General features: G+C 50.9%; 9 protein-coding genes across 9 annotated transcripts; 3 read left to right on the top strand and 6 right to left on the bottom strand.

Moving 5' to 3' along the window:
• Positions 1-95: 95 nt before the first annotated feature.
• Positions 96-1,609, top strand: PV06_09542 (uncharacterized protein). The gene has a single exon (XM_016410995.1). The coding sequence runs from the start codon at positions 326-328 to the stop codon at positions 902-904; it is 579 nt and encodes a 192-aa protein (XP_016258802.1). The 5' UTR covers positions 96-325; the 3' UTR covers positions 905-1,609.
• On the bottom strand, positions 1,559-2,946 carry PV06_09541 (60S ribosomal protein L24). The gene is made up of 3 exons (XM_016410994.1): positions 2,826-2,946; positions 2,534-2,677; positions 1,559-2,292 (listed from the first exon to the last, which is right to left on the bottom strand). The coding sequence occupies exons 1-3, from the start codon at positions 2,874-2,876 to the stop codon at positions 2,002-2,004; spliced, it is 486 nt and encodes a 161-aa protein (XP_016258801.1). The 5' UTR covers positions 2,877-2,946; the 3' UTR covers positions 1,559-2,001.
• A 527-nt stretch (positions 2,947-3,473) lies between these two features.
• Positions 3,474-4,746, bottom strand: PV06_09540 (uncharacterized protein; the record flags this gene model as incomplete). Its single annotated transcript, XM_016410993.1, has 2 exons — positions 3,474-3,944; positions 3,997-4,746. The coding sequence occupies 2 exons, from the start codon at positions 4,744-4,746 to the stop codon at positions 3,474-3,476; spliced, it is 1,221 nt and encodes a 406-aa protein (XP_016258800.1).
• A 945-nt stretch (positions 4,747-5,691) lies between these two features.
• On the bottom strand, positions 5,692-6,323 carry PV06_09539 (ubiquitin-conjugating enzyme E2 13; the record flags this gene model as incomplete). Its single annotated transcript, XM_016410992.1, has 4 exons — positions 5,692-5,870; positions 5,929-6,060; positions 6,123-6,211; positions 6,271-6,323. The coding sequence occupies 4 exons, from the start codon at positions 6,321-6,323 to the stop codon at positions 5,692-5,694; spliced, it is 453 nt and encodes a 150-aa protein (XP_016258799.1).
• A 579-nt stretch (positions 6,324-6,902) lies between these two features.
• Positions 6,903-11,848, bottom strand: PV06_09538 (uncharacterized protein). Its single transcript, XM_016410991.1, has one exon. It carries the CDS (start codon positions 11,536-11,538, stop codon positions 6,931-6,933), a length of 4,608 nt encoding a protein of 1,535 aa, XP_016258798.1. The 5' UTR covers positions 11,539-11,848; the 3' UTR covers positions 6,903-6,930.
• Positions 11,849-11,859: 11 nt separating this feature from the next.
• PV06_09537 (uncharacterized protein) lies at positions 11,860-15,371 on the bottom strand. The gene is made up of 4 exons (XM_016410990.1): positions 14,948-15,371; positions 14,649-14,756; positions 13,593-14,595; positions 11,860-13,541 (listed from the first exon to the last, which is right to left on the bottom strand). The coding sequence occupies exons 1-4, from the start codon at positions 15,059-15,061 to the stop codon at positions 12,499-12,501; spliced, it is 2,268 nt and encodes a 755-aa protein (XP_016258797.1). The 5' UTR covers positions 15,062-15,371; the 3' UTR covers positions 11,860-12,498.
• A 1,146-nt stretch (positions 15,372-16,517) lies between these two features.
• PV06_09536 (uncharacterized protein) lies at positions 16,518-18,283 on the bottom strand. The gene is made up of 2 exons (XM_016410989.1): positions 18,184-18,283; positions 16,518-18,133 (listed from the first exon to the last, which is right to left on the bottom strand). The coding sequence occupies exons 1-2, from the start codon at positions 18,201-18,203 to the stop codon at positions 16,738-16,740; spliced, it is 1,416 nt and encodes a 471-aa protein (XP_016258796.1). The 5' UTR covers positions 18,204-18,283; the 3' UTR covers positions 16,518-16,737.
• A 94-nt stretch (positions 18,284-18,377) lies between these two features.
• On the top strand, positions 18,378-20,569 carry PV06_09535 (uncharacterized protein). Its single transcript, XM_016410988.1, has one exon. It carries the CDS (start codon positions 18,482-18,484, stop codon positions 20,468-20,470), a length of 1,989 nt encoding a protein of 662 aa, XP_016258795.1. The 5' UTR covers positions 18,378-18,481; the 3' UTR covers positions 20,471-20,569.
• A 220-nt stretch (positions 20,570-20,789) lies between these two features.
• Positions 20,790-22,508, top strand: PV06_09534 (uncharacterized protein; the record flags this gene model as incomplete). The annotated part of the gene is made up of 2 exons (XM_016410987.1): positions 20,790-22,314; positions 22,375-22,508. The coding sequence occupies exons 1-2, from the start codon at positions 20,985-20,987 to the stop codon at positions 22,506-22,508; spliced, it is 1,464 nt and encodes a 487-aa protein (XP_016258794.1). The 5' UTR covers positions 20,790-20,984.
• Positions 22,509-23,080: the final 572 nt, after the last annotated feature.

The following is a 23,080-nucleotide window of genomic DNA, read 5'->3' as shown; positions in this document are numbered from 1 at the left end:
AATGTGGGGAGAGTGTTAATTAAATGCCGGCACAAGGCTGACCATGAAAAGCGTCCAAAGCTTGACGAGGCTGCGCGAATTGTCCTCCATTCCCACACACATCGTCACTCGTATTGTATCATTTCCAACACCACCGCCTCTTGGATTCCACCTCTCACACAAGATCCCCCTACCGACTTTGTGTGATTCTCCTTGTAACGAAAGAATTATATCTTGTGGTTGATTCATTCTTGTGAACTCAGACAGAGCAACGACAGCTGCCCAGACTCTGACCTTGAGTGTCCTACCACCTCAATACACATCCCCCCCCCATACCACAAATATCATGGCCTCCAACCCGGCCGCCGAGCTAGCCTCTGCCATTCAATCGGTTTCTATAAAGCGTCATCCATCACCTGAGCACGACATCAACCCTTCGACAGCGGCATCCAAAAAGGTTCCCGCTACACTTGTTGAATCACAATCGCAATCCCCTCCTCGGTCACGTTCGGCTTCCCTGTCCACCGCCACAAGTGAATCCACCATCCCCAGCGAGATCATCCGACCTCGTCCTCGGCGCAAGTCTTTCCCCCCGATCCCCGACTTCCGGTTCGAACAGAGTTACCTCGCCAGCATCAAGAACGCAGACACTCCCCTCACGGTCGCCGTGATCACGATCCGGGACCAGGTCCTCCTCCCTCTCTTCCAGGGTGTGGCGTGGAACCTGATCATGTTCGGCTGGCGACACTGGAACAGGGGGACTAAGTTCCAGGGTCAGACCCTGGGTGCGAAGGTGCGGAAGTGGTGGTGGGGTGTGAACAACTGGAAGATCCCGGCGGAGCGAAACGCGACCAGAGACGCAAAGGTCGTCAAGCAGGCCGAGGAGTTCTTCGTGGATCGTTTCGGAACCGCTCTGGGAGATTGACCACCATGGATTTAGAGGGATGAGCTACAAACGCAAGGGCGCCAAAGCCGGGTTAAGCATTACTTGCCTGTTTTCAAGCATGTACAGGCTACGAGGACAGCCCACTCGCCCGTGCAGAAAGACCAGTCGTTTCTCGAAAATGACGGCCGATGATTCCATGTCCTCTCACATGATCACTCACTTGCGATGCAAGCGTTCGACCTCGATGACAGGTCGCCGACACACCACCAACGACAGGCCGAGCGCCGAGCAACTCGCCATACTGGCCGTGGACGGCAGATATTAGCACAAGCGAGGTCGGCGTGGGAGAGGTGACTCGAAACAACCACAGCACCTTTTTACTGTATTCTGTACCTAAGACGCCCATGATCCCCTCGTCGGTATGTGCCCAGTGTGAGATGGCATGGCAGTGGGCCGCGGGATGATTGTTACAGTGACGCCGTCAGGATTGACAGGAGCAGCTCACAAAACCTCCAATACCGGAGGTGATGTTGGCCAAAATCACTAGTCCATGTAGATGGATGTGGCGATAATACCGGGGGTTGACGTCGCACACGGCGGACAATAAGGAGATGGTATCAAACGTCACGTTCAGTAGCAATCAATTTCAAGAGTCAAAGCGAAGAAACCAACGACATGAACTACCACGAATTTTTTCTTTTTGATTGATGATTGATTTCTCTCTCTTCCCCTGAACCAGATCAACACTTTTTTCTATTGGCTTTTTTCCCTCCAGCAACATGATTGACATGTTGCCTTTAGTAGTAGCTGTCATGAACTGCAAACCGGTAGAAACCCTTTGTGCATCATGGAAAGAAAAAGATTCCCTTCCCATTCCCATAAGCCGGGGTGTCTCGTTCTCATGTCTCTTCATAAGCTACACCTTTGCAATCAATCGTGCACGGAACAGGAACGAGGGGATCTCTGTCTCGCAAGATCTTTCGTGTCAAAATGTCTTGAATTTTCCTCTTCCGTTTTTTTATTCTTTCTCATTTCCACTTCAAGAAAAAAAAAGGCTTCGTCCACCATCTCGCTGAACTGTAAACAGGCCTTCATCATCATTCAAAACACTCTTTTGGAAGAAAAGAGGCTCAAATTTATCTGCTGGTGGCCTGGACCTTGGTCGGCTTTCCCTTGGCCTGCTGCTTGCTGGCGATGCCACCGCGGACCTGACCGGTGGCGGCCTTGGCGGCGGACTTTGCCTTCTCGGCCTTCTTCTTGCTCTCGGCCGCGGCCTTTTGCTCCTTGGACTCCTTGATGGCGGCCTGGCGGGCGGCGGCGCGGGCTTCTGGGCGTTGGGATCGACGCTCCTTGATCACGTCGAGGGAGGCGCCGACGATGGCTCGCTGGTGCTTGACGGTACGGCGGGATCTCTTCTTTGCGACTTCCTGTTGTAAATCACCCAAAAAGGACATGGTCAGCCAAAAAACTTCCTCGATCCTGAAACCCAACGGCACCGGCAAAACAACACATCACCGTCACCACCTCCAGTGTCTGTTCACTGCCGTCTCTTTTTCCACCCAGGTTCAACCTCGCCACTGGTTCCATCTGGGGCTGTAGGTGTGTTTGTGTGCGATGTCTCTTCTCCTCCCAATGTAGAACAAAAAACTAGGGCGTGCAGAAACTAACCTCCGAAATACCCTTCTTGTGCATTCTTCGGTAAAGCATGGTCCAAGCTATTCTTCGAGGGTTCTTGCGCTGGAGGAACAAGGATTCGGTCTTGCCATTTTGGAATCGGAATACCTTGCTGTCACCACGGACGTAGAGCTTGCCCTGTTCATCATGAAATAATATCGTCAGTGAATTTGTTCGCTCCTCTTCCCAGTGCGCGTTGGGAAATCTCAGCTACAACGCGGCCTTCTCGAAAAGGTGCGTGGGGTTGAATGATTTTGCTTCTTGGGGACATCTCTAGTAGACTGACCTTGCCCGGGTAGATCTTGGTGGCGCTGAAGGTGTCGTCGTAGGTACGCATCTTGGCCGATTGAAATGCTGTACCTGGGGGTCGTTTGTGAGGTGGTGGTTGGTGGTTATTGGGATTTGAATTGATGCCGCAGTCTCGCTCACAGTGAGGTTCGATGGCAAGGCTAGTCAATTGTGGGCTTGGCAACGCCAAGGCTCATGCTTACGGCGGATCTTCGCTTATTGCTTATACGGCGGATCAGGGCTACAAAACGACGCCATGCACACGAAAGGGGCATCAAACACAATGTTCTGGTTAATTGAACTGTTCGTTCACGACATATCTGACTCCATAGTATCACTAGCAGTCGAAGGGCCCTGAAAGCACCAAATTGCATCCAATTTCTCTCAGAACTTGAGGAGCGTGTCACCACCACGACCATCAGTCACGTAGTGGTACGCATCATTAGCTCTTCATCATCACCCTGTTCAAACAGATCCTGAAATATCACCTGATGCACAGCCCATCTGTCTGTACTTGGAGCCTCTAGTATCTCAAACTCGTCTGAGGTATCATATCAGAAAAGTCCAATCCTTTCACTCTTCATTTCATTCATGACATGGAGAAATCCTGAAGCCGTCGCATTCTTTCCATGATGGCTGAAATCCGTCACTCGAAAGAGAGTGAGGCCACATTCTCATCATGCCAAACGCAGTCAAGAAATGGATGCTTCTTACATCTCTTGCACTGGATATCAGCGCAGCAAGGATTTGGGCACTGGCCGCAGCAATCAGGACAGACCATCTTTCCACATCCAAATTCATCATCTGGGGCACCGTTGCTGCATTGCAAGAAGGTTGGAGCCTCTTGTCCGTATGGGAAAAGTATGCTGATGTTGCCTAATATCTCTTGAGCGCGGGCCAACGACTCTGGGTTGTCTTTGTGTGTCTTGGTAGCCAAGTACGCAGTCTTGTAAGCACAGCAAGCTCGCCCGCAGAGAGCGCAGCATGCATCCTGACAAGTGGTGCATTTCAAGTTGCGAGATTTCCAGCCTCGTGCAGTGTTCGGATGACGTGGCAATGGGTCTGACTCGGAATAGTCGTAGGTCGGGCAATTCAGTGTGGTGCGGAGGTGCTTTTCCTGCAAATGGGTGGTTAGCCTTGACCACATAGGCAGCCAGGAAATGTCTTACCGTATTGAGTCGATGCGCAGGCTGGTTGACAATGTTCTCTTCAGGGCTGCTAGTAGGGCCAGATGGAGACGAGGTATCAAGGCTTTTTCCCGACTTCGGTTTGAACAAATCAGACACCTTGCGTAGGCTTGATTTCTTGGTGTCGAATGTCTCTGAGACTGGAGTGGTCGTGGTTTTGAAACTGTTGCTGGGAGTTTTGGGTCGAAAGAGTGAAGATGAGTTGCGGTCGGCAGTCGATTCGGTGTCAGCCCAATCTTTGCGATCAATGTTGAGTTGGGAGATGCTGGCTCTCGTGTTCAAAAGAGTCTTGTCCGCTTCATCACTCTTGCGTTTTGTTCGACGTATTATTCCTTTTGGGGTGGCAATGAAGGGACTCTTTGGAGGTTCAGTGACCAGTGGGCGGGATCTGAAAGAGTTATTCATGCCGAGATTGATTGCACTTGCCGCAAAAGCATTCCTTCCTTCAACTGGGGCCAGGATGAAATCACTACGAACACGATCGTAGTTGCGGTAAGGGTCGAAGCCGGGTCGTCGTCTGAATTCCGCATCGATCCTCGCTCGATCCTCTGCCCAGCTGCGAATTTGAACTGGTGAAGATGTTGTGATCAAGTTCGGCCGGTCATCAGCAACAGATGGCTTCGCATTGGCACTGCCAGAGATCGCCGGATGCTCCGAGATTTCTGGTGAAGGGATACGGACCAAAGTCTCAAAGCTGTCGACAAGGGTTCTCTCTTCTGACAACCGCGACATCTTGCTTTGTCTATGTTCAATTTCAGTGTCAACAATGAAGAAAACTTCGCTTGTAGGAAGGAAAGTCGAGATGACCTGCCTCCTGCTGGTGAATCGGTGCACGTGATTTCACCGGTGAACTTATTCGTGATATACCGCCACACCCACTATCGCGTATTTCCTTGATATTTCGATAATGAGGGCCGTCAGAACTCCAGTACGGAGTACTGTTGGATTGCTGACGGCCCTCGTAGATTTGACAACCCCAAGAGGTTTGTAAGGGCTTTGAACGCCCATACCCTAAAGCGTTTCTGATATTTTCAAGAATAATTTTGACAGATAATGTCCATTCCAGTTCTTTTCCCCTTCACTGTCGGTGATGCAAAGAAAAGATGAAGGAGTAATAAAGTGAACTTGTTTTCTTTCCTCGCATTGACTTGCGTTTCTTGATCGGCCAATAAAGCCCTTCAACTTCAACATTAGTATCGACACCAAGGTGGACGTTGAGCCCGGCGATGGATGAGAATAGAATCTGCCTTGTTATGATGATGTCGTCACTTGCGCACGCACTACCTGGGAACGAAGGGGAAAGATGTGGACAGCCAGTCGACAAGAGGTTCGAGAGAGTTGATGAGAACGCACCAGCGCACCAGCACCATAGCGTGTAGAGCATCCGGACAGATGGGAGCATGGCAAAGGTGGTTCGGCCGAAAAGGACTGTATATCACTCACCCAAGACACGAAGAAAGCAGTCATGACCGTGATCTATTGCAATTCATTCATCGCTCCATAATTCATAATGCAGTAAGACTCCAATGTTCAACTTTAAGAGGTGTGTCTTCAAGCCCTGGTCTCCTGATCGAACGCGCGCCATGCATGACAGTTGAATTCATCTCTAAAACGGTCCACATATCAAAGGTTCTCAGGAGAGGAGAGCCAGATCGTACTTGAAGCGTGTTGAATGCATCAAGAGGACATGGCATATGTCCTGGTCCATTCTCTGGCCGTCTGAATGGCAGCTTCTTGGTCCTCCTTCCAGCGCTGTGCGACATCGTTTGCCAAAGGATCATCCGGGTTGGGAGCGCCTAAAAGAGCCTGTATTGAGAGGAGGATTGTTCTAATCTGCAGAGCAGGTGACCAATTACCTAAAGGGGTGGGTGTATTGTTAGGGCAGAACGGTTCGCAGCTATGGTGGCGACTCACTCTTCAAGACGTCGAGACAGATGCGGCCGAGTTTGTCAATGTTGGGGTGGTAGATCTTGGTGAGAAAACGTATCTTGGGAGGTGTCATGGGGTAATCATCCGGAAGGAAGAGCTCGAGCTTGAATATGCCACCTGAGTACTCATGAGCAATTGCCTTCGGGCGGGCATGTTTCCAGGACAGGGTCAACAATTACCCTCATATGGAGACTGCGAAGGACCGTGTATGGAGACGTCAAAGTATCTGAGATTGTCTTCGTGTGGAACGGCGCTGATTCCAGGGACTCTGTGTAGCATCTTTCAGCATCAACTCTTGGTAACAACGAATTCAAGAAGTCACCATACGGTTCAGCCATCAACCGCTCCGTCTCTTTTACAATTCTCTTGGGCAAAGCCATTTTTGAATGCGCAGGTCGTCTTGAGCCTTACAGCGCGCTCCGTGGCCAAGAGGTCAATTGTCAGGCCGTTTGCCTCAGGTATCAAGACAAATACCGTAGAAGTATTGGAGGTTCGGGAGGCTGTCAGGCTGAAGAATCCCTAAAGACGGAATGAACCAACTCTGAGAGGACTGATTTGAATTCCGGGGCGACGTACTGCGGGCGTTGCACGACAAGAGGATAAATATCGACCTGCGATAAAGATCAGAGGTATAGATCCGACGAGCACTGAGAATTTTCAGGCTGGAAGTCACTCTCAAACGAATCAAATGAAGCAAAGTGACTATCAAATACACTCGATGCACCTCTGACAATGTTCCACAGTCGATGTTTGACTGCAGCGCCGCGTTTGCGCAGTGACGGAATTCCGCACATGACTCGATGGGATTCTTGGCCTTGTGTCGCTCCAACTGCTTCATGACTCGGTACGGTACCAGTCCACCTGGTTTTCATTGAGCGCTGCATATTGATATCGTATTACGGGTTTCAAACATTTCATGGACAAATATATTGTTACAAATATTCGAAACAGTCTCTTCCGATTCACATTCAACCATTATCATGGTCTTCATGTAATTCTTCTGATGGTAGCATCACTTCCCTTGGAACTCAGCCCACGACTGAGTCCACCTCCTATACCTCTCCCCAAGGTCGCGACCTTACTCCCTGCCCAGGGGTTGAGGCGGACGTCTTCTTCACTAAGCCCCTGGTCAAAGTCACCAAGATCAACAAAATCTTCGCCGTCATTGGTAACTCCACCTGACTGACTGTGCTGACCATGTGCTTCGTGGGATTGCTGCACGGAAACAGATGGTGCCTTGCTGCGTGCGGCGGTCACTGATTTTGTTCGTTGGTGGACCTGCGTTGACGCAAGGAAAGATGCGAGAGTGTTGTCGGAACTATAATCGGTATTGGTCAAAGTGCTGGGTGATCTCTGCAATCCAATCAGATTGCGGCTGTCCTGGCGGCTCATTGGGGGTTGAACAGGTTTTTGTCTCTCTCCGTACCCTGGAGGGTATGGGACATCAACTACGGTCAACACCGAGCAGGGACACGCGCAGCCCGTTGGGCATGTATTGTGATCGTTATCATGACTGGTGGTGCTTTCTGTGTCCATTTCCTCTTCGTCTTCCTGCTCTTGTGAAGGCCTCCTCGATCTGGCTTTGCTCATTTGCTCAGAGCCGAACCACCCTTGCGCACAGTCATAACACGTCATATGGCCACATTGTATGCACGGTACCGCGAGTCCCTTGATGGAAGCATTGCAGATCGAACAAGCACTTCTGCCTGGGGGTTTCAACGTTGCTGATGTACCTGTAGCCGAACTTCGGCATTTCTGATTGACACATTGCCAACCGATCGGGACGCCGTTCTTCTCAATTGAGCCTAATGGCTCTCCACAATTGCGACAGCATCGTTGGATTTCCAGGCCTGGACTTGCCTCTCGAGACAGAGAAGTCATGAACCGTCTCCTCGGCCGTTCCAACAAGCGGCCATTGCCATGTTGTTTGGCCGTCGATGCTCCGTAGAGAATACCGTCGGTATCTGGTGACAGGTCGTCGAGTTTCAAGATCTCAGCACGTTGCGTGAAGAGTTGCCAAACATCAAGTAGATGTGCATAAGATGTCCGGTATGCACTGAATTTCTCGCTTAGGGAAGAGTCCAATAACGGTGCTTGAGAATAACCATCAAGATCAAACTGCTTCTGCTGCCACAAGCTGACTTTGATCCTCTTGCGCCTCGGTGGTTTCTTCCGCTGTGGGTGCTCCGTCACCTCGGTTGTAGCCAAAGATTGAAGGCTACGACGACTTGGCATTGAATTTCTGCCATTGCTTCTCTGAGACTGTCGCAGGTGCACTGATGACTGTGAGGACCGCAAGTTTGTCTGCTGGCTGTCTTGGCTGGCATGGTCACTCCCCTGAAGAGACATACGGGAAGATCTGCTGCCACCATGGTGCCCAAATAGGTTTGTCGATACCCACCCCGGCGTCAGCGATCCTGAAGGGCTGTATTTCTTGAGGCCCGAAGCAATTGCGGAAGCAGAACTTTGACCAGGTGGAGAGTGCGAATAAGACTGAGTCAATGCTGATAGGCTTGCTCGAGCCGTGGAATACGCAGTGCTTGAACTTGCCCGATGATTAGGCCTATTGCCTTCTGGCGATGCTGACAGAGATATTGTCGTAGAATTTGGAGCCCGATCACTCGCGTCATCGATGAGACTGTGCGCACGAGTCGACAGTTCGCTGCCGTGGCGAGAAAAGTCAGGGCGCGTCCTCATTCTGCGTTGCACTGCCAACGCGGCTGTGCTCACGTTGATGGCGTGAACCAAAGAATCCGCCTCAGGGTCGACTTCATCCAGTGAGGCTTTGGCTACGACTCGTGAAGGAAAATATTCCGTGAGCGGTATATCAATATGGGGCTTCGAGCCAGGCTCTGGCCCACAGAGCAAGTCGTTGTTCGAATCAGCCGCAAATACACAAGACATCATGGCGAGCATCTGGACATCTCCTAGTCTCTCATAATGGTCGAATATGGCAGGCAGAAGGTACGTTAAACTTAGGGGATGGTTTCCCCATCGCGTTCTTCCAAGGAGCTTAGCATCTGATTGATGGTTGTCACTCTTGGAATTCCGAGTCTTTGTGGCAGCCCGAGCTATGACGGTGACATCTTCAGCTGCCGGATGACCAAGTCCATGGATGATCTCCAGGGGAATAGAATCATCGAGTATAAGACCAAGCAACGTCCAGACTGAAGCCAAGTCGTCAAAAGAGGCATCGCGGGCCACACTGGCATTATTAGTGCAAACTTGCTTAGGGTCGCCGATTATGGTGTATGCTTCCGCCAGCTGTTGTTTGGAAGGTATCAAGGTATCGAAGCTATGGATCGATACAGTTGTCGTTCGGGGTCCTTCGTGCAACTTATTTGCTCCCGTTGTCGAGAGGTTCGAATGATCAGGGGAGCGTGAACGTTGCTGCTTTCCGGGGACACCTACAGGGTAGGAGGGCACGCCGCGGACATTTTGTTCCGTATCAAAGGATGAAGAGGAGCTGCTGGAGGATTTCCAAGAGGAATCCGAGGTGTCAGAATCGGAACCATCCTCAGCGGTTCGGTTGCCACTGGTGGCTTTGCGAGCAGGCGAGCTAGTGTGAAGACGCCCGAAACCTTCGAACAGCCTGTTTGACGCTGACTCTTCGAGACCAGTCATCCCAAGGGTGCTCAAGAAAGAGACAGGCTCTTTTGATTTGGTCGGGAAAAAACAAACTAGTTTGCCAGTTTCCGACCACACAGCACCGCATCCTTTTGCGAGTGGCACCATGATATTCGCGGATGCCTCCAGTCTTTCTCTAGCACCGTCGATCAAAGGATCGTCGTCGTCACTGCTAGATTCATCGGCAGCAATGTCGTTCTCTTCTAGGATCTTTGAGTCTGTCAGAGACTCATCGAGTACCCAAGCAACAATTTGCTCTAGGTTCTGCTCGCGCAAGAGATATCTCAGAACCGCCTCAAGACAGCCTCGTTTCCTGGAAGCATACGTCTCTGCAATAGTGCGCAGCTCCGTGCTGATCAATCGGTGTGTCGCATCGTCCAGAAACCCAGACTTTTGTAGCGAAAGCACTGCATTGGCATTGCGAGGGTACAGTTTGGGAAAGCGCATCTCAACCCTGAGGAACACTTGACTCTGATCTTCGCCCCATGGAGCTTGTAAAGACATGACGGCTTTGCGATGGGAGATGTCAACAACTTCAAAATCCACCTTTTTAAATTTCTCTCCGACATGACGGATCTCTTCTGCCAGAGTATCTGGATCCCAGGTAGAGATCTTCACATTCTTCAGCCACGCGATCGGGTCTGCGCTTTGGCGATTATTCCCTCGCCCCTGCATGCCTGATCTCTGTGTTTGGCGACCGCCTTGTACCCAGCCTCGAAATTGCGACACAGGCATCTTATTCATGCCGACACTGGTGCTGCTCCGAGGTCGGAAATGCATGATGTGACTGTGGCGGGGAAACATCTCACTTCGCGGCGTCTGCTCAATTGGTGACTCTGCATCTCCTGGTTCATCCCGGAATGTTCGATAAACGGCGCCTCTTCTCGTGAAGTTGAGCCTCTGTACTCGAGATTTGCCCTTTTCGTAGCCGATATCCGCATAAATCTCCGGGTCAAGAGCATGTAGTCTCAGCTCTCGATCAGTGCCCCAGGAGACTAGTTGGAAATCTCGGTCGTCGACACCTTGGTCTACGCTGCCTCGGGCTCGCCAGAGAAACTCTTTGACTTGGCCTTCGTGGCCGGGAAAAGTGGCAACTGGCCGAACCCGTCCGCTTTCCCAGGCTCCATTGACCGCTCGCCGGTCATACAGATGCAAGTCACTATTTCCGCGTTGTGGCATGGCCAAAAGTCCCCATCCAAACGGGGTGTGACGGGCTCTCCAAACAGGGAAAGGTGTTTCAATGACGCGCTCAGGTGTATTATCTTCCGTGTCCAGATCCCAAAACTTGATCGTCCTATCAAGTGAACAGGTCACAATCTTGTTCTGTTGATGACGGTTCCAGTCGACTCCATAAATCTTGGTACCGTGTGCTTGAATGGTCCTTACTGGGTACGCGCCATGTCTGACGTCCCAGATGTGGAGGAATTTATCATGAGAACTGGCGACGACGTGTTCGTCCTGACGACTCCATTTCACTTGAGTTGCACCGGCGAACCAATCTGAAAAGGAATTGGCCGGGCGCAGTGGAGCTCTCAGATCCCAACAATGCACAAAACTGTCTACGGCGCATGTGGCGAGGACATCTGGATTGTGCGCCGAGAAGTTGATGTCCGTGATGGCTCTGGTATGGCCGTGAAGGACGAATTCGATGTTATCCTGCCACGATCGCGCTTCGAGATTCCAGACTAAGGCCTTTTGGTTGGACGTGCTGACAACCCAATAGTCGCGGGCGGCAAAGGGAGACCATTGGACATCAGCCACTTCCCAGGGAGTTCTGTGAGGCAGATACCGTGGCACCGAATAGGGCGAGTCAAGGTCGATGATGTGCAAGCCCTCTTTGGACGCCAACGCAACGTCTCGACCACTGGGAGAAATGGTCATGGACCCGACGGGCTGTTCCAGCCTAAATGAAGCATCCTTTCCAAAGGTCTCGCTTTCGAAAGCGGACGCTGGACCTCGTCGAGCCATACTGTGTAGATGATGATGTCACGACCGTAAATAGCTCAAGAGACAGTTCGTGGACAGAAGATAGCACTCGCTATTGTAAGCATCCACGGGCCATAGAAGCCAGGCGGAAATGCTAGACTTTGCATCTCGGAGCTATACACAACGCTTGGGCGTGCAGGGTCACGATCGGTGAGATAATTGCATGTGCATACACCAGCCACTGTGTGAGGAGGATTGAGACTGTTGGTGTGTTCAAGACACAAGGAAATATCAAAACTCTGAGGAACGATGATGCCAGAGGAATACGTGATAAATGGAGTATGCCAGTATCCGATATCGTCGCGACAAGGCGGAAGAGAAACGCAGCGGGAATTGCCAAGGCCAGTGGAACCTCGCCCATCTATATTCGTTCTAACCCATTTTAGAATCATGATGATGCCGCCTTGTACAGGAAACGTACCGCTTCATCACAATTGTCACCTTTGAAGATGCCCCCTTATGTCGACTGAGAACTACGGACAACAGTCGCTACGGACGTTCGGACACAACCCATAGCTTCAAGCTTAGCTTCCCACGTCTGATGACCTCGATAAAAACTTCTAGGCGATCATCAGTTGACTTCCTATTTCTGATTCCAAGTTTCGCCGAAGTATCCCGAATCTCCTTGATCAATTTAAGAAGCTCTCCACGCTTGATGACTTCCAATCGGCTGAAGAAAGATGGGACAGAGAGATAACTAGGTACACATGTCCTCGTGCTATGTGTTGATTGACGGCCAATAAGCAGTCAACTCTTTGAGCCAAGGACGGTCTATCGTCAAGTCTTTCGCCCTGAAAACAATGGCTTCCATGCATAACCCTGCGACCCCAAAACCATTGAACAACACCAAGGGTATATGTATCTAATACAAATCATTCATGAACGGAATAGTAAGGGCTCAATAGATGCATCAAGAACTCCGGCCCGACATGCACATGTCTTTCACATCACAACGCATTCTCTATCTGGCTTTTCTCCCCGATTTTTACTCCTGGCAAGCCGACTTCGACTCTTCTCCTTCCTATGACCTTTGTGGTGCTCGTGATGTGAAGTGTTCGGCATCGAATCTGACTTATCCGTCAATGATGGTTGACTTAGTTCTGTAACATGGATCTCGGGGCGGTGCCCATCTTCCGCGGCATTGAGATGCACGTCGCGACTTTTCCTCTTGGTCAATTTCGACAGGGTTCGACCCAAACCGCTCACATTATTCCGGGAATACGATCCACTCAGACGTTCGGTCCTGGTAGATTTTTCCGGGTCTTTCGGAACGGCCAGTGCCGTCTCACTTACTGGTTCCGAGCGCTGCTCTGAGAGTGAGATCGCACTCATTCTTCTAGACTCGACAGGAGACCGACCACGAGGATCGTCTGCCGGCGAAATCTCGAAGCTTGGTCTTCCAGATGTAGTTTGGTTTCCAGTGGAAACAGATACGCTAGAAACCTCACTTACTGACGCGTTCCTCTCAGAAACTGCGGATGGGACAGTCTCCTCGCCAAACGTGATATGTCCAGGGTCACCTTCAATGGGAACAATCTGGTAGAATAGCAAATAAGGGGTTTCTTCTCGAAGAGCCTTCTCGATATCGACCACAGTGATTCGAGAAGGCGCGAGATCGTCGAATCTCATCCAAGTTGCGGTTGTCGTCGTGGAGGCGACGCTATTTGCCGAATCAGGAGGCGGTGTTCCTCGCACCAGTGCGATATAATGACCGGAGTCAACGGAAGTGCCTCGATGGCATACCACTGACTGCAATGACAACTTGAAGTTGCCATACAGCGACCTGGTCTCTTCCATGTGCTCGTCCTGGATGAAGTGAGGTACACCGATCTCGACGGGAATGTCAATTTGGGTGTCCAACCTGACGGCTCTGCCTTCGGGCGTCATAGTATATCGCTTGAGGCAAAGACCCAGTACCGGTCGCTTGGATGAGAAATGGGCGGCGACCTGGGCATCATTGGTAGGTGCATTGTCCGTGTACCATGCTAAATGAAATCAGTCTGGAATGTCCATTCCTCGTACAAACAGCAACTTACGAATAAGGCTGAAGAATTGCCACGCCGGCATCATCACCTCTTTCCGCATACTTCCGGCACGTAATCGCCCGGTGAAATCCTTCGCCTCAATTCCAGTAAGAGACGAAGAGCCACTCTCCTTCCGGATGGGAATATAACGCTCTTGAATGATGCTTGGGGTACGCATACGATTCACTGGTCGCTCGGGCGGTGCATATGCGGGCGGCAAACCTATCGGCGAAGCTACAGGAGTGGAGGGGCTCGATGAGTCAGGGTCCACCTCGACAGTCTCGACGTGAACAGCACTTGTTTTCCGCATTGAGCTCAGCGTCGACCTCCGCTCCATGTACCTTCTGACTTCGATGCGGTTGTTGAAGTAATCTTCCAGACATTCCTCGAGAGTGATTACTTTGTTTTGGTCCGTCGGCTCGGGTGGGGGGATGGCGACTTCGAGAAGCCTCTCATTGATGAATTTGTGATCGTCATTGGTATCTTCCTTACCAGTATGATATATGTCCATTTTCAAAGTCAACAGGGGAAGGTCGAGAACCCCAGTGATGAAAGTGAAAGCTTCTGACGCGTCTTGCTGATGCAGTTCCGCAGCCTCTTGCCAGCCACAGTCTGCCAGAGCCTCCTGCAGCACTTTGGTGACGTCGGTGGTTATGAGCTTGCCATTTCGCAGGAGATTGACCCATAGTCGCAGAAGAAACCCGAGTTTGTTGCGTGGGAGATCCTCAAAAGAGTTGTACAGCATGGCCTCGAAACTGTCGAGGCGGGAGAACATCGAAAAGAGGGTGGCATCGAGATAGCAAGTCACACCTTGTCGGTTCTGTGCGCCTAACAGTCTGACTCTGGGATCATAACTAGTGACAATACCCTCAGATGCATCGGACATGGCATGCAGGAGGTCGTATGCGGCGTCCACATCACCATTTGCAGCATTCGAACGCAAAGCCCAGAGCAGCTGGGCATTTCTCAGGATGACACCTTTCGAACTGAGCAAGCGATGTCGGAGTGTTTTGATCTGCACATGCATCAGCCATGAAACATGAATGATATGAAGACGTTGCGCCCGACCTTTTGCTCTTCGGCTTGGTTGGCTGATGTGCCCTGGGCGTCAAACAAGCCATAGAAGTCAGAGGCCGATGTTGGATCAAAGGGCTTCGACATCAACTCTGGACTTGACTGCACAGAAAAAAAGTCAGTCTAAAGACAGGAGAGAGGCAGGAAGGCATGGAGGAGGGACTACAGAAGACCCATCTCGCTGTCTGGTGGGAGTGCAGATGGAGAGACAGAGTCGCTGGAAGTTCGCCATGGGATATCGAAAAAGACTATGAGAATGATACAAGGCTCTGCGCCAAACATCATGGACTTACCGCAGAGGGAGGAGGCTTCTTGGTGATGAGACCTGAATGGTGATGGCTGTCTCGATCTTGGTTGCGCTTGCCATCACGCCTCGATAAGAATCTCTGCACCCCGTGTCCGGTCATATCTGCTGCTGCTGCTGCCCAGCAGGACGGTGCTGGGCACTCTGTTGCCCTACAACTTTCCCTATCGCTGCAAATACTTTAGAAATTCGAAGAAATATTCTGAACCATGACTGTCGTGGGAGGCCAAGGCTGAAGTAGTGTCCGACTTCGGCAATTAAATCTTTTTTGAGGGGGGCCTGTTTGGTGGTGTTCGATGCGGGTGAGGAGTAAATAGTGATGAACCCTGGCCTCACTAATGTCCGCAATATATCACAGATGTCTTGATAATGGCGGCGGCAAATACGATGTGTCTGAACGCGTCATACGCACGATATGATACGCGAGGTATTAGAGAGATATGAACGATGAGAGTTTTAAAGAGGGTTGGGAGGCTGAGGTCAGCGATCCAGCCCGTGATGGGAGGCGGGCGTTTTCTCTCGAATCTCCTGCCTCGTTTTGCCCCGCGGACGCCCAGTTTGACCCCCAAGGAGCCTGAGCCTGTGTTGTTGGGCTATTGATCGCGCCGGGCTTGCGCTGTTTATTGGTTCGGTGGCTTGATGGATTCCCTCTAGCTGCCAGCGATGTTTTTACAGGCCACGGAGTAGTACTCGTACTGTATTCCATTCCCACCCCAGTTAAAGTGACTCGATCCCTCTCTAATTAATGGGTGAGTGAATGGCCCGCCAAGCCCCGATCAGATCAGTCCGCAAAGCTCGCTTGCTTCTCCCTCGTCCTTCCAGTTGCGCCGACAGTCCGATCAAATCAGCATCTCCAATAAAGACCTCACGTTGTCCGACTACACGGCACTGAACCCTCCTGACCTCCTCCCCAACATCAGCACTTTGCCTCCTTCCTTCCCCCTTCGAGCCTCGCCGAGTGCTCTCCGACCCCCTCGCCATGTCGACCGTCACCCGAACATTGCGCAATTTATGGAGAATTGGCTTCAAAGAGTATGGCCACCAGATGCAATACATGGTAAAGGATTTCTGCTTGAACACCCAAGGGGCATCGACATTCTGACAGAGGTATATAGGGCGACACCAAGGCTGGTGTTCTCGTGGGAAAGGATCGATGGGGAAACAAATACTATGAGAACTTGGAAGAAGACCTTCCTCTGAGAACGAGATGGGTAGGGGAAATTGCGAAACTTACTGCTCCGAAGAGCTCTGGACTAAGTTTCATCAGGTCGATTACAAGGACAAGGAATTAGACGCCAGCCATATCGAACCCGGTTGGCACGCCTGGATGAGCTATCTGGTAGACAAGCCACCCGTCGAGGACAAACTGCTAGCTGTCGGTGTACGGCCGTGGGAGACAAAACAACCCGTCATCAACAACACAGGCAGCCGAGCTGCGTACAGACCATACTCAACGTGCGTTACCATCTGTGATCACTTGCGAGCTGTGGTTAACTTGTGACAGGACCAAACCGAAGTATAGTGCTTGGGATCCGGTGGCCAAATCCCGAGACGGATGAGTCCGTTTGCCCAACTTTGGAGACATTCAGGAAGGCGGCGAATTCGAGCCAAAGGCATAAAAACAATGTTACAACGTTGAATTTGGTACAGATGCACGCACAGGGCGTTTCAGAAGGGCTTTGCTTGAAGAACGACAAACAGGTTTATATTGCACAAAGGGGGTATCTTCGAATGCCACGACAAAATTCAATCTCGAAAAACACCATTAGCCTGACCATTTCATGCTTTTGTCGGGCGCGAATATACCCTGGCAGGTCCGAGTTCTGCTCGCACTTCGTCGAGCTGCTGGAGGCCGTATTTTTCATTGCCGTTCTTCCCTCTTTTGCCCTTTGCACCTTTCCGTTTGCCTCCTGGGTTTGCTTTGTTCCAATGACCTAGGAAATCGTCCATCATGCCGCCAAAATCTTGTCGAACAGCACCCTCATCTGCGAAGCTGGTTGTCGAGAGTTGGGACATTTTCGATTGGCCAGTCATGCCCGATGCTAGCGACATTCCGCCGTCCATGTCATCAAACTCGTCAGCCTCGTCCAAAGAGTACATCTTTTCGACCTGATCGAATCGTGCATCCAGCAATTGTTGTCCATCGGTCCTTGCCAAAGAGGAAGATGTCATTGAATATGCACTGGGGTTGGTCAAGGCACCTTTGCGCTTCTTCTGGCGCAGAGGTGTACCGTTCAGTGTGTAAAGCGTCGGGGCTTTATCCTGTACTGCAGACGCCGCGATGATGGAATCTGCTGTTTTTGGCTCAGGTCTCCTTGTGTTGTCTCTCTTGAATTTGGCGAACTCTTTCAGCCAGTCTCCATCTTCAGCTGCCGCAGCTTCGGCATCTAGAGAACCGTCCTCGTTCACTAATTCAGCTCCGGCGGCAGTTGGAAACGATGTCCTCATGGGCAGTTGAGCGGGCTGGGCAGGAGCCTTCTCTGTTGCGTCTGACTCCCATCCGTCGTCATCTTCATCCTCGAAATTTGCTTCAAATTCAGCCAACTCTAATTCTCCAAACTGTCCTTCTTTTGCAAGAGCTGCAAACATATCTTCCTCGTCCTTCTCGTCCACATAAGCGTCATCGTCCAAGGCCTCCAGTACTTCTCGTAGTCGAGGGTCCATGTCAGGTTGGAATCCAGCAATCTCATCCGGAACATCCTGCTGATTCTGGTACGTCGCAGGCCTTGTTGATGTGGACAAAGTCGATAACATCTCACTGCCGACCACACTCTGAGTGTCATCCAGCGATACTTCCCTGAGTGCATCTTCCAGTTTCATTGTTTTTGCCTTCCCTTTGCCCTTGCCCTGCACCTTTACAGGAGCAGCCTCCATGAAATGTGACTCTCCACCGCCTTCTCCGATATCTCGCAAATGTTGCATGTAATCATAATTCGTGTCGTCGAAGTAAACTCCGTACTCTGCCGCCTCGCCCTCGTTCTCGCGCATGCTCTCAAAATCCAGATCATCTTCCAGGTCGGTCAAGTGTAAACCAGCTTTCTGCTCAGTCTTCCGCGAGGCTGGGACTGGACCCGAAACAGGGTAGAGCGCCCGCTCGCCAGCAGTCTCATCGTGTAACGACGGGTCATTTTGTGGACGGTAAAGAAGTTGGAAGGTCTGGGCCTGGTTCTTGTCACTGTTCTCTCATTAGAGTCTATAAATCCAAATCAAATGGGAAACCCGTACATCCATCGTTTCCGAGGCATTTTGGACAATCTTTAAAAAGGTCTAGGTTGGTGAACGTGTAGACTTGTGTCAAGGGTAAGAGTGGCTGCGTATGGCGGGGGGGTGAAAGTGGTGCGGAAAATAATTTCTAAGAAATTTTGGTCTCCCGCATCGAATAGTCAGCGCAACCGCCACTCTATATGACGTCCTGCGCTCGACTCCAAATCTTTCTCTTTCAACGATCAAACAGTGAGGTGCAAACCCTGACTACCTCGATTCGCCTCCCTCCAGTACTGCACGCCCAAACAACTCCGTCAAGATGGTCTTAGCGAAGAGCAAGAACAGCGTCGGGTTGGGCAATAGCCTGATGAACGATCGCTTCGGCAAAGGCAAGGGTTCAGACAGGAAGAAAGTCTCTGCACAGGGTGTACTTCGGGTCGACCACACTACCGGACAGACTTACGTTACAAATGAAGCGAAAGAGGCCTCTTGGGTGAAGATGCGCAGTGTCACTGAACAAGGCGCTCTCGACGAGTTTCTTTCGACTGCCGAACTCGCAGGCACTGATTTCACGGCAGAGAAGATGAATAATGTCAAAATCATACATTCTGATCAAAATAACCCATATCTTCTAAGCGCGGCTGAAGAGAGAGGTGCTAGGAGAAAACATGCACAGAACAAGGGAAGATTGACTGTCCCGAGGCGGCCGAAGTGGGATGAGACAACGACACCCCGACAATTAGATGAACAGGAGAGAGCAAGCCTGTTGGATTGGAGACGAGGACTTGCAGAGTTGCAGGAAAATGACGATCTACTCATGACACCTTTCGAGCGAAATATTGAAGTCTGGAGACAACTATGGAGAGTTATCGAGAGGTCGGATTTAATCGTGCAGATTGTCGACGCTAGAAATCCGTTGCTCTTTCGGAGTGAAGATCTTGAGAGATACGTCAAGGAAGTCGACCCCCAGAAGCGCAACTTGCTGCTGGTCAACAAGGCTGATATGATGACCGAGGAACAACGACAAGTATGGGCAATGTATTTCCAGCAACAAGGGATCAATTACAAGTTTTTCTCGGCTCATCTTGCAAAAGAGATGAACGAGGGCCGAGATGCCATTGAGGAATTAGACGCACGGCAGATTCAACAACAGATCGATCGGAACTTGCCTCAGAAGACCATGGCCCAGAACCTCCAAGATCTCAATCTGAGAGAAGAGGACGGTGAAGAGTGGTCAGATGAGGAAGAAGGATCTGACGAATCCGATGAAGACAACTTCGAAGCTGGACCTTCAGAACTGCCATCTGCTAGCACACAGATATTGACCGTGGACGAACTAGAAGCATTGTTTCTAGAGAATATACCGAAAGACAGCACACAGGATCGGAAAACGACAATAGGACTAGTTGGTTACCCCAACGTCGGAAAGTCATCGACGATCAATGCCATGATCGGTGCAAAGAAAGTCAGCGTCTCATCTACCCCAGGAAAGACGAAGCACTTCCAGACCATACATCTCTCCGATCGGGTCATTTTGTGTGATTGTCCTGGTCTAGTTTTCCCAAACTTTGCAACCACCAAGGCCGAACTAGTTTGCAATGGCGTTCTACCCATTGACCAACTACGTGAATTTACCGGTCCGGCTGGCCTTGTCGCACACAGAATTCCACAGGCATTTTTAGAGAATGTCTACGGTATGAAGATTGTGACAAGGCCTGTAGAGGAAGGCGGCACAGGGACACCGACGGCGTCTGAAATGTTGCGAGCATATGCCAAAGCTCGAGGTTTCGCTACGACCGGCCACGGCCAGCCAGATGAGTCGAGGGCTGCGAGATATATCTTGAAGGACTACGTTAATGGCAAATTACTGTACTGCCACCCACCTCCCCACGACCCAGAAATCGACGGGGCGGAATTCAACGAAGCCCTTTACGATTTCGCGCATCTGCCGGCCAAGCGACAAGCCTGGCTGATCGCACATAATGACGAAATTACGCGGGATGGAGATACTGAATCACAGATGTCGGTGCCTCTACGCCCACAGGAGACAGGCAACAAGTCAAGATCCCTTGATAAGCGATTCTTTGGTCCTGGCTCTGGAAATGCAGGCCACCTGACTATGCCTTTTAATCACCAGTACACAGAACAGGGAGCACAGCAGAAGCAATTGACGGGGCGAAAAGCAAGGACAATGGTTGCGCTCGAGAGAGATATTGACCCGGCGGACATGAAGCTGAACAGCAAGAAGCATTTCAAAGGCGCAAGGAGGAAGGCGAGGACCGTCAGATCAGCGAACGATGATGAGTGATTGACGTTTGTTAACCGTATGGTATGGGAATAAGCGAGATAGAATAATTCCATATCAATGACTCGGTCTTCATGGACATCACTAAAGGGTACATGACACTATGGTAGTTACGATTGCTGACGTATCTACAAATACCCCTTGATCAAGAATATCGCCAACATCCCATATCTATCTTGAAATATACGAAGCCACTTCAAATCTCGGAGAATGACCACCGAACGGGTGTATAGATGGTCTTCGGTCCGAGCACGCCATCAAATTCCATCACCGCAGCAGCCGCTTGAACCGCACTAAGCACTACGCGCAAACTCCGGACTCACGATAACGAATCTTGGTCTAAGGAAATCGGAGGAATTTATTGTCGCGATGGTCCTGGGTGTAGAATTTCTGCAATCTTTGCTGACATTGTTTCTGTGAGAACGACTAGCCGACTATACGGCCGTCTATGCTGATGTTGCGATGGCTGGCACTGTCTGGGAATGCTTGCAACACTTGATATTTGACGCGAAACACCATGAAAACAAGCCATTGCTCGGGAGACCCTGAGGCCACCAAATCGACGGAGCAAAATATATTACCAAAGCCCGATCAAAATGGGCCTGACAGCCGGGTACCTGTTGAGCTTGGAGCTGAAGACCCGCGACGATTGAGCACCCCAAGAAAATGGGTCATAGTTTTGATCTCGTCCTTGATCGCTCATGTGGTCACAGCGGGCTCGAGCATCTACACTCTGGCCTACGACCAGTTCAATACTGAATGGGGAGCTTCGCGGGAGTTGGCTACCGCCGGTCTCTCGTTGTACACGCTTGCAATGGGTCTGGGGCCGCTGCTCGTCGCGCCACTGTCCGAGTTTTATGGACGTCGACCCATCTGCTTGTGGTCACTGATTTTATACCTCATCTGGCTCATCCCTTGTGCTCTGGCGCGGAACATCGAGACCGAGCTCATAGGACGCTTTTTCAGCGGTGCTGCCAGCAGTGCCTTCTTGAGCGTCGCTGGTGGCACAGTCGGCGACCTCTTTGACCATTCTCAACTTCAAACGCCCATGCTTGTATATTCGATCACCGCATTCCTGGGTCCAGATGTCGGGCCAATCTTCGGAGGATTCATATGCCAGTATACAACATGGAGATGGAGCTTCTATGCCCTCATGATCTGGATCGGGGTGCTGATGGTGCTGTTCTACTTCTTCAGCCCTGAGACCTACGCCCCACTCCTCCTTCGGCGGAAAAGTGAACGTCTCCGGCGTGAGCAAGGCCTTGACGTCGACAAAAAATTGCAACCACAGGGGCTTGGAAGAACGATCCTCATCAGCTGTACACGCCCTTTTAAGTTGCTCGTCTTAGAGTACATGCTGTTGTCTCTCTGCATCCTGACTGCCTTCACTCTTGGGATCCAATATCTACTCTTCGGTGGTTTTGCGTATGTATTTCGCACCGTATACCGCTTTGAACTGTCCGAGATTGGTTTGACCTTCATCGGTATTGGTGTTGGAGCATTTATCGGACTGGCAATGGACCCATTGTGGCGGAAGTACCGGGATAAACAATTGAAAGAGAACAGTGGCAACCCGGAGCCTGAGTTTCGACTACCAGCAGTTGCGTTCGGAGCTCTATGTCTCCCCGTGAGCCTCTTCTTCTTTGGCTGGACGGCCCGACCATCCGTGCACTGGATTGTGCCCATCATTGGCAGCGGCTTCTTTGGCGTCGGCGGATTGCTGGTATATTCAGGAATTTGGACTTTTCTAGTCGAAGCATATCCCGTCTATGCTGCCTCTGCCCTAGGTGCCAACGCCTTCACTCGCTTGGCCGCCGGAGCTGCATTTCCCTTGTTTGGCGTACAAAGTAAGTTTGACATGTCTGTCCTTACGATGGAACGAATGCTAACTGTGGCTTACCTAAAAGTGTATGAATCCCTGGGAGTAGGTTGGGCATCTTCTTTGCTGGGTTTCTTAGCGTTGGCAGCGGCCCCGTTTCCATTCCTGCTTATGAAGTATGGCAAGCGTATTAGAGGTGCTTCAAAGTTTGCCAAAGCATGAGCTCCTAGCAAAGCAATCGATCAATCACACCACTAGATCGAATCGTCTTTCCTCTGGGTCATGACTGCCACTTATATCTAGTTTGACTGCGACAAGGCAATGGCCAGATACGATCAGGAGCAGCAGTTTTAGAAGGCTTCGCGATTCCGAGATCATAAGCCTCAATTCTCGCATGTGATTATGGTTGGACGTTTTGGAATAGTCATCTCTCAGTGATTAGTCCCTGATCATGGTAGTCGGTATTTATCCGCCAATCCGCGCCGCTGATGCTGTGGTTGATTTCCTCCACCGGACGTCCGGTGGTGAACTTCGACAGCACTATTCTCCTTCGACCACATCAAGTCCCCCAACTGCAAGAATGAGGGACAATCTGATCAATCTCTTGTTTTCGGCCCTCATCCCATTGACAACCCCACCGCCATACTCCGTTCTTCGCTTAAGCTTGGAAGGCTTGATTCTCCCTTGGTGCGGCAATGTCGGGGTTAGCAAATCATCCCCCAGCCGGGGTGGACTGACTCTCAAACGTCGAATGTATAAAGGACTGGCTGTGTCCCTCATCTGGTTCGGTCGGA

Source organism: Exophiala oligosperma (genome assembly GCF_000835515.1).
Source record: "Exophiala oligosperma strain CBS 72588 unplaced genomic scaffold supercont1.10, whole genome shotgun sequence".
Classification (NCBI taxonomy): domain Eukaryota; kingdom Fungi; phylum Ascomycota; class Eurotiomycetes; order Chaetothyriales; family Herpotrichiellaceae; genus Exophiala; species Exophiala oligosperma.
Note: the sequence above shows the minus strand (reverse complement) of the source record. Positions and strands in the feature narration are given on the sequence as shown.

Coding starts and splice junctions, on each gene's coding strand:
- PV06_09542 (XM_016410995.1), top strand. CDS start 326: ATGGCCTCCAACCCGGCCGCCGAGCTAGCCTCTGCCATTCAATCGGTT.
- PV06_09541 (XM_016410994.1), bottom strand. CDS start 2,876: ATGCGTACCTACGACGACACCTTCAGCGCCACCAAGATCTACCCGGGC. Junction 2,678..2,825: donor CCAAGATCTACCCGGGCAAG/GTCAGTCTACTA, acceptor CATGATGAACAG/GGCAAGCTCTACGTCCGTGG. Junction 2,293..2,533: donor ACAAGAAGGGTATTTCGGAG/GTTAGTTTCTGC, acceptor GATTTACAACAG/GAAGTCGCAAAGAAGAGATC.
- PV06_09538 (XM_016410991.1), bottom strand. CDS start 11,538: ATGGCTCGACGAGGTCCAGCGTCCGCTTTCGAAAGCGAGACCTTTGGA.
- PV06_09537 (XM_016410990.1), bottom strand. CDS start 15,061: ATGACCGGACACGGGGTGCAGAGATTCTTATCGAGGCGTGATGGCAAG. Junction 14,757..14,947: donor AGAAGCCTCCTCCCTCTGCG/GTAAGTCCATGA, acceptor TTTTCTGTGCAG/TCAAGTCCAGAGTTGATGTC. Junction 14,596..14,648: donor ACCAAGCCGAAGAGCAAAAG/GTCGGGCGCAAC, acceptor ATGCATGTGCAG/ATCAAAACACTCCGACATCG.
- PV06_09536 (XM_016410989.1), bottom strand. CDS start 18,203: ATGCCTCGGAAACGATGGAT. Junction 18,134..18,183: donor ATGCCTCGGAAACGATGGAT/GTACGGGTTTCC, acceptor ATGAGAGAACAG/TGACAAGAACCAGGCCCAGA.
- PV06_09535 (XM_016410988.1), top strand. CDS start 18,482: ATGGTCTTAGCGAAGAGCAAGAACAGCGTCGGGTTGGGCAATAGCCTG.